The sequence below is a fragment of the Capsicum annuum genome, chromosome 1, assembly GCF_002878395.1.
Source record: "Capsicum annuum cultivar UCD-10X-F1 chromosome 1, UCD10Xv1.1, whole genome shotgun sequence".
Classification (NCBI taxonomy): domain Eukaryota; kingdom Viridiplantae; phylum Streptophyta; class Magnoliopsida; order Solanales; family Solanaceae; genus Capsicum; species Capsicum annuum.
In genome coordinates, this window is record NC_061111.1 from 154,221,677 (window position 1) to 154,231,169 (window position 9,493).

Here is a 9,493-nt window from a genome sequence, read left to right on the forward strand (position 1 = left end):
TAAAAATCAAAGAGAAAATCACGAAGCAACTTGAGGCTGAAGTCATTCGAGTGGCCTAATGTCCTACTTGGTTGGTAAATATTATTTCTGTTCCAAAAAAGGATTGCAAAGTTCTGTGTGTTGATTATCTTGATCTAAATAAAGCAAGTTCGAAAGATGATTTTCCACTTCCCAATATCTACATTTTGTTGGACAATTGTGCCAAACATGATCTTATGTCTTTTGTGGATTATTATGCGGGGTATCACCAAATTATTATGGATCCAGAAGATGCATAAAAGACATCATTTATTACGTCATGAGGGACATATTGTTATCGATTTATGCCTTTTGGACTAAAGAATGTTGGTGCAACTTACATGAGGGCAATGACCACAATGTTTTATGACATAATGCATAAAGAGATAGAAGTTTATATGGACGATGTGATCATTAAATCAAGAGAGCAGTCTGACCATGTTAAAAATCTGAGAAAATTCTTTGAAAAGCTTCAAAGGTATGATCTCAAACTTAACCCAGAGAAATGTGTATTTGGAGTCCCATCGGGAAAGCTCTTGGGGTTTATAGTCAATCGATGTGGCATTAAGTTAGACCCTTCAAAAATAAAAACTATCTAAGATTTGCCTCCATCAAAGAACAAAACATAGTTGATGAGCTTACTTGGAAGGTTGAATTATATCAGTAGCTTCATTGCCCAACTCTCGACGACTTATGAGCTCATATTAAAGTTGTTGACGAAGAATGCTAAAGTTGAATGGACTGAAGAATGTCAAGAGGCATTTGACAGAATTAAGAGGTACTTGTCGAATTCGCCTATTTTGGTTCCTCTAGAGCCAGGTAGACCCTTGATATTGTATATGTCTGTGTTAGACAATTCTTTTGGCTATGTGTTGGGTCAACATGATGTCACAGGCAAAAAAGAACAGGTGATCTACTACCTTAGCAAAAAGTTTACCACTTATGAGGCTAAGTATACACTTCTTGAAAAGACATGTTGCGTCTTAACTTGGGTAGCATAAAAGATGAAGCATTACTTGTCATCTTACATTACTTACCTCATTTCCCATATGGATCCCTTAAAGTATATTTTTGAGAAGCCTATGCCCACAGGCAGACATGCGAAATGGCAGATGCTACTCACAAAGTTTGATATTGTTTATGTAACACGAACTATAATAAAAGGTCAAGCCTTAGCGGATCATTTGGCTGAAAATCTAATCGATGAGGAATATGAGCCGCTAAAGACTTACTTTCCAAATGAAGAGGCCTTATATGCTGATGATGTTATTTCTGATGATTTCCACTCAGGTTGGAAGTTGTTCTTTGATGGAGCCGTTAATGTAAAAGGAGCAGGGATAGGGGCAGTTCTTATTTCTGAGTCAAGACAATACTATCCTGTAACAACTCAACTTTGATTTCATTATACCAATAACATGGCAGAATACGAAGCTTGCATTCTGGGTTTGAGACTAGCCATTGATAAGGGAATCCAAGAACTATTGGTGTTAGGAGATTTTGACTTACTAGTCCACCAGATCCAAGAAGATTGGGAGACTCGTGACTACAAGCTTATGTCATATCGAGGTTGTTTACAAGATTTTTATCAATAATTTGTATCATTAAAGTTCAAATATATTCCCAGAGCTCATAATGAGATTGTTGATGTTTTGGAAACTTTATCTTCGATGCTCCAACATCCCGACAAAACTCATATCGATCCCTTGCATATATAGACCTTGATCAACATACATATTTTAATTTTGTCGAGGAAGAACTTGATGGAGATCCATGATTCCATGAAATCAAAGAATATATTCAGACTAGAAAATATCCTATACATGCGATGGTAACCAAAAGATAACCATTCGACGTCTGGCTAGTGGATTTTTTCTAAGTGGGGGAATCTTGTATAAGAGGACGCTGGATTTGGGACTTTTAAGGTACATAGATGCTAAAGAAGCTTTGAAAATCATGACTGAGGTAAATTCTGGGACTTGTGGACCGCACATGAGCGGGTATGTTTTGGTAAAGAAAATACTTTGAGCAGGTTATTATTGGCTCACTATGGAGCGAGATTCCATCAGTTTCGTTTGTAAATGTTGTAAATGTCGGGTACACGGGGACTTGATAAATTCCCCTCCATCTGAGTTGCATACAATGACTGCTCCATGGCCTTTTGTAGCTTGAGGAATGGACGTAATTGGACCAATTGAACCGAAGGCCTCGAATGGGCAAAGGTTCATCTTGGTAGCCATTGATTATTTTACGAAGTGGGTAGAAGCAGTGACTTTTAAGCCAGTGACCAAGAAAGCGGTGGTTGATTCTGTTCACTCCAAGTTCATTTGTCGATTTGGCATTCCAAAGATAATTATCATGGATAATGCTGCAAATCTCAACAGACACTTGATACAAGAAGTATGCTAACAATTTAAGATTATGCATCAAAATTCAACTACTTATCGTCCAAAGGAAAATGGGGCTAGCTGCCAACAAGAACTTAAAGAAAATACTCCGCAAGATGGTGCAGGGTTTCTGACAATGGCATGAAAAGTTACCTTTTGCTTTGTTGGGTTATCGTACTATAGTTTGGACTTCCATTGGTGCAATTCCTTACTCATTGGTGCACGGAACTAAAGCAGTTATACCTGCAGAAATTGAGATTCCATCTCTTCAAATTATTGTAGAAGTCAAAATTGATGATGATCAGTGGGTCAAAACCTGATTGGAGCAATTGAGTTTGATTGATGAGAAAAGGCTGGCATTGGTATGTCATGGATAACTGTACCAAAAGATAATGGCTCGATCCTATAACAAAAAGGTATGTCCTTGACAATTTGATGCCGGTCAGTTAGTACTAAGACGCATCCCTCCCCATCAGATTAAAGCCAAAGGAAAGTTTTCTCCTAATGGCAAGGATTGTTCATGGTGAAGAATGTGTTACCTAATGGTGCATTATATTTGATGGATGTAGAAGGCAAACTAGAAGGAATGTCGTTCAATGCTGACGCAGTTAAGAGATATTATGTATGATATTCATGTACAATTATGCAATGTATGTTTTGTACTTGTATTTTAAAAGATTGAAATGATGAAGGCATTTTGTTCTACTATTTGAATAATATATCAACCTTTGCTTACCCCCTTTAAGATTTGATCTTTATTTCGTACCACTCTTTTGAAATCAATTAAAGTCAAAAGTTTTAACAACAACAAAAAAAGGAGTGAAAAAAAATGACGTTGATGATGAAAAAAAAAGAAAAAAAATTATAATCAAAATCAAGCAAAAGAATGACTTTCATGAACTACGTTTGACCTGATTCTTGCTATGACAAGATACGTAGGTAGCCCTACTCTGATTCAAGTTACCAAGAATGACACAAAAATGGGGCAAAAGTTTATTTCCTTAAAGAGTTGATTCCAAAAGTTGTATGCTTCACCTAATGTTATGTAAATTTTTTAGCCTCATGCCGCCTTTTCTTTCTAAACCTTTTCAAAAGCTAAGTTACAACCAAAGAAAGACCTTCAGATCAATCTTTGTGAATGTCAAGGCTTAACATCTTATGGGTGCATGATATTTTATATTTGGGTATTATTTTTCTTTAAAAAAATGAAATGAAAATGAAAATAAGAGAGTCTTATTGGTAAAAACTCTCTTGGACACCATAAGGCGATAGTGAATTGTGAGAATAATGAAATGAGAGAGTCTTATTGGTGAAAACCCCTATGGGCACCATGAGGCGACTGCGAGTCGAGAAAGAAATGAAAATAAGATTTGGCAAAAATCCATTAAGATATCACTAGCCGAAGGGGAATTATAATACAAAAGGAACAAGTTCAGGATTGGCGCAATGTCAAGTTCAATAAATGGGCAAAAGTTAATAATGATTGGTGATTAGATCTGGTTGTGTAATTCAAAGTACATGTCATAATCATTGGAATCGGCTTCCATACCCATATAAGATTTCCTTTTTGTTTTGAAAAAAAGTTGTTTATTATTTTTTTCTTTTCTTTTTGTTTTATTTTGATTTTTAATTTTTTGTGTCCTTGTCATCAAATGAAAATTATTGTCATCTTTTGTGTATTTTTGAGTCAAATTCACATCAAGTCAAATGAGAAAGGACTTCAAACTTTCTACCAACTTCTTTAATGGTACAAAGCAAGACAAAGGATCGACGCACAAGGACAACGTTTCAAAGTAAATTAAGACACTTAGAATGATTGTGATCTGACAATTTTGGACTCATGGAAAGATAAAAGGTGTATTGGAAGTTAAATTCAGAGGCATCATACAAGAGAAATATGTTTTGAGTTGAAATTCTCAATATTCAAAATTTAAGGACAGAAGTATGACAAGTCAATAAATATTTATCAAGGATTGAAAAAAAAGTTGAGCATGGCAAGTGCAAGAGCGGTCACTTCAAAAGCCAAATGCCACAAACCAACCACCACATGTTTTAAAACTCACAATTTTTCTTTGTTTGAAACAGAGATGGGATATTGTTTTCATATTAAAGTTTCAAATAAAAGGATGCAATTTCACACTTCTGTCAACGCAAAGAGCATGATTATAGCACACGATGCTGGATCTCGATTACGGTAAATTTTATTCTTTGCGAGATGTACTTACTAAAGCTATTCTAGGCTTTGATTTATCCTTTCACTATATTGTTCAAAACATTAAGATCCGGTGATACGCACAAATTTTTCCAGTACAAACTGGGGCAAAAAAAAAAGAGTTTCCTATATGAAGAATGAAAATTTATTTTGTACTCAGGACCCTCCTGAAGAATAAAAATTTATTTTTTACTCAGGACCCTCCTGAAGAATGGGAATTTATTTTATACTCAGGACCCTCCTGAAGAATGAAAATTTATTTTATGTTCAAGACACTCCTGAAGAATGGGACAGGACCCTCCGGAAGAACGAGAATTTATTTTATGCTTAGGACCCTCCTGAAGAATGAGAATGTATTTTATGCTCAGGACCCTCCTGAAGAATGAAAATTTATTTTATGTTCAGGACCCTCCTGAAGAATGGAACAGGACCCTCCTTAAGAATGAAAATTTATTTTATGCTCAGGACCCTCCTGAAGAATGAGAATTTATTTTATGTTCAGGACCCTCCTGAAGAATGGGATGTTATTTCTCTATTTCACTATTTACTTTGAGTCCAGGAACCCGCCGGAAGAATAGGGTGAAGAAGTAATAACAAGTCAGGAGCCCGCCGAAAGAACAGGGTGAAGAAATAATAACAAGCCAGGAGCCCGTCTGAAGTACAGGGTGAAGAAGTAACTAGTTTGGAGCCTGCCTGAAGAACAGGGTGAAAAAACAATAAATGAGGAGCCCGTCGGAAGAACAGGGTGAAGAAGTAATAACAAGCCAGGAGCCCGTCTGAAGTACAGGGTGAAGAAGTAACAATTTGGAGCCTGCCTGAAGAACAGGGTGAAAAAACAATAAATGAGGAGCCCGCCTAAAGAATAGGGTGAAGAGGAAAAAAGCAAGCCAGGAGCCCGTTGAAGTAGGGGTGTGTATCGGTCGATTCGGTTCAGTTTTATGTGTTATTGGTTCGGTTTATCGATTTTTGGTTTTTAAATATGCAAAACCAATAAGCAACCAATAAAATACACATAACATAAAAATAGTAACAACTAAAATAAAAAAATGAAATCTTAGTTGCCGCCGAAATCATACACAACGCATTTTAGTTTACAAGAATCTTCAAACTTAAACTGAATGTTAGTTCAAAAAAAACTGAATCCTAATTGTTGAAAGCTACGAAATGCTTCAAGCTTTCCAATACGACAATGTCCGAGCTTTGTATTGTGTCTTTGTTGCCCTGAATAGGTTAATACTTTATGAATCTCTGAATTGTGAATAAGTAGTGTGTGTGTGTGTATTAGTAATATAAATATTTATATATATATAACACAGATAAAAGTAAAACAATAACTTAGTTTATTCTTATTGGGTTATCGGTTTAACCGATAACTCAATAAGCTAAAATCGAACCGTTTACCCAATAAAATTTTTTATAAACCAATAAAAAATTGTTAACCCAATATCCCAATACCAATAACCCAATAACAATTCTATCGGTTCGTTTTATCGGTCGGTTCTGCTTTTGCACACCCATAGCTTGAAGAATAGGGTGAATTTTCAAGTTCAAGTCATGAAAATTCGAATCAAAATTTCAGAGAAATTGCATTTTTTATTTTTGATTTTGTTAGTCATTTGATGTAAAAAACAGAAGTCATTAACCGAAAACTCGACGGAATCTCACTCGACGTCTAACTCATTCTTTCACCATGTTACCTTTGAACTACTCGTGACCTGATTCCCTTATTACCCGGGATAGAAGGAGGTCCAAAATCAAGACTCGGTCATATTTTTTCTTTTTATTTTATTTTTGTTTTATCCTTACCTTTCAAATGATCAGAGGATCAAAAATCATCTATTGTCTACTTCTTTATATGAAACTCTTCGAGATTCCACACAAAGAGGGGCAAAAATATAGACACGTGATTTTTGATCCTCCTCAAATTTTAACTATTTTTTTATATTAAATATTTATATTTGGTTTGATATTATTTAAATTCTTATTTTATTTTATTTTTAATAAATTTTTTGTTAAAAAATAAATAACTAAATAAAGTTAATTTTGAGATATTTTATTTTATTTTTATTCTAATTTTAAAAATAATACAAAAATTCAAAAATATTTTTCTTTTTAAATTTTAAATAAATAAGCTAGTAGTTTTAGTACTATCTTAATTATATTTATTTAAGTCTATTTATAAATTTTTATTGTATTTTATTAAAAATTAATTAGTTATATTTATATTTATTATTATTATTATTATTATATTTATTTATTCATTTATTTATATTTATTACAACAACAACAACAAACCCAGTATATTCCCACATAGTGGGGTCTGGGGGTAAGATGTACGCAGTCCATACACTACGTCCGGAGAAGTAGAAAGGTTGTTTCGATAGACCCCACGCTCAAGACACAGAATAATACACAAATCCTTAATAAAGCATGGAACAAGATGGCAGTACATACCTAAGCCACCCACAAGGAATAATAATCAAAGAGCAGTAAACAAACTCGAAATAAAGCATGCAACAAGGTGTCATAACAAGAATAATACCCTACCAAGTAATGCCCTACCCCAGCGACCCAAAATGGCACTAGCCTTCTATCCTAATCCGCGTCCTCCAGATCTTCCTATCTAGGGTCATGTCCTCTGTGAGCTGTAACTGCTCCATGTCCCACCTGATAACCTCTCTCCAATATTTCATCGGCCAACCCCTACCCCGCCTAAAACCATCCAAAGCAAGCTTCTCCCACCTACGAACCGAGGCATTCGTGCCCCTCCTCTTCACATGTCTGAACCATCTCAAACGGGCTTCTTGCATCTTGTCCTCCACCGAAGCCACTCCAACCTTTTCCCGAATAGTCTCATTTCGAACTCTGTCACCCCTAGTAAGCCCATACATCCAATGCAACATCTGCATTTTCGCCACCTTCAATTTTTGAATGTGAGAGTTCTTGACTGGCTAACATTTCGCTCCATACAACATGGCCGAACGGACTGCCACCTTGTAGAATTTTCCTTTAAGCTTAGGTGGTACCTTCCTATCACACAACCACCCCAAGGCGAGCTTCCACTTCACCCATCCCGCCCCAATCCGGTGGGAGACATCCTCGTCAATCTCACCATTCCCCTGAATCATGGACCCAAGATACTTGAAACTATCCCTCTTACACACCGCCTGGGAATCCAATTTTACTACTACCTCGTCTTCCTGCCTCAAGTCATTAAACTTGCATTTCAAATATTCTGTCTTGCTCCTGCTCAACCTAAATCCTTTAGACTCAAGGGTCTGTCTCCACACCTCTAATTTATCATTCACACACACCCGTGTCTTGTCAATCAAAACTACATCATCTGCAAAAAGCATATACCAAGGCACCTCTCCTTAAATACGCTGCGTCAACACATCCATCACCAAAGCAAACAAGAACGGGCTAAGAGTAGAAAAATAAATACTCCAATAGACTAACCTCATTGTTAGCAACACTTGACAAACCATGAGTACTAAATGAGCCACCTCCATCAAAATCATCAGACGATATGATTATAATAAGTTCTAAAAATTTTCAAAATAAAAGTTGAAAAATAATAAGTTATAGGATATTTGCAATCAATTATAATAGTTCTTACTATTAGAAATTCAATAAACTCTTACATAATATGATTTTAAAATATAAAGTGGTAATTTTGTTTGTTTATACTTTTTACCGTTAGAGTTAATACATAAAAATGACCCTAAACTTGACACCAAATTATAACTTTGACCTTAACCTTTGACAGTGCACAAATATGACCTTTAACTATTCAAAACTGCACAAATATGACCTCCAATCCTGCGTGGCAAAACGCGTGTTCAACACGCAAAACTGGGCGCGTCCAGCTTAAAATCTAAGGGCATAATACATAAATATAACCTTAAACTTTGACAGTGCACAAATATGACCTTTAACTATTCAAAACTGCACAAATATGACATTTAAACGACTCTTCACTATTATTTTTTAATTATTTTCGGCTCAAAAATGAAAATGGCATCTAATTTCTTTTGTCATTGCGGAAAAAGAGCAATATTGAAGATTTATTAATTGGGCGGGTCAGCCTCATACGAAAAAATCGAGCGGGTATGTATATATATTATAAAGTAGAGGACGAATTTAAGTTATATAATATATCTAAATAATTTATTTAAATATTAAATTAAAGATGAAACTATACTAATAATTAAAAAAACTATAGTTTTAATAAAACGTTATTAAATTAATGTTATTAAGGATAGTAGTAGTAATATATTAAATTAACGTTATCAAATTAACGTAATTAAAATGTTATTAAATTAACGTTATTAAAACGTTACTAAATTAATGAGAGTCGAACCTACGTGGTTGCCATGGGGTTCACCCGAACTCCCTCGGTAAAAAAATTACGTTGTATATATATAAGATAGAAAATGCATATTTATGTACGTATATTAATGTTGAACCACATGAAACAAGGCACTTAGATAGCCCAGTGGTATTATTTGCTCTTCTTGGGCGCTTTCTTCAGCCTACTGTGCGGGTTCGATCCCTGCTAGTGGCTGATTTTTTTTTATAATTAAAAAAAAAACTAAGTGTTGCTCAACAACAACAAGAACAACAACAACAACAACAATAAAAACGACGTCGTTTTAACACAAAAAGTAAAACTTTGACAGTGCACAAATATGACCTTTAACTATTCAAAACTGCACAAATATGACCTCTCTCCAAGTCAGCCCTTTTAACGACGTGGCACTGCGTGATTGGATTACCTTTCCACGTAGGCGCGAGTGAGACTCACGCATGGGGTTGCAAAATTGAAGGTCATATTTGTTCAGGTTTTGAATAGTTAAAGGTCCTATTTGTGAACTAT

The 9,493-nt window shown here is 35.1% G+C and overlaps 1 protein-coding gene across 1 annotated transcript; it reads left to right on the top strand.

The window, feature by feature from the left end:
- The first annotated feature begins 323 nt into the window (after positions 1 to 323).
- On the top strand, positions 324 to 1,415 carry LOC124898194. Its single transcript, XM_047412027.1, has 3 exons — positions 324 to 496; positions 683 to 926; positions 1,083 to 1,415. The coding sequence occupies exons 1-3, from the start codon at positions 324 to 326 to the stop codon at positions 1,413 to 1,415; spliced, it is 750 nt and encodes a 249-aa protein (XP_047267983.1).
- Positions 1,416 to 9,493: the final 8,078 nt, after the last annotated feature.

What these genes read in the sequence shown, in the direction of transcription:
- LOC124898194 (XM_047412027.1), top strand. Translation starts at nt 324, where the DNA reads ATGCCTTTTGGACTAAAGAATGTTGGTGCAACTTACATGAGGGCAATG. An exon ending in TTCTTTGAAAAGCTTCAAAG is followed by an intron (nt 497 to 682) that starts GTATGATCTCAA and finishes GAATTATATCAG; the next exon opens with TAGCTTCATTGCCCAACTCT. An exon ending in TCACAGGCAAAAAAGAACAG is followed by an intron (nt 927 to 1,082) that starts GTGATCTACTAC and finishes GATCCCTTAAAG; the next exon opens with TATATTTTTGAGAAGCCTAT.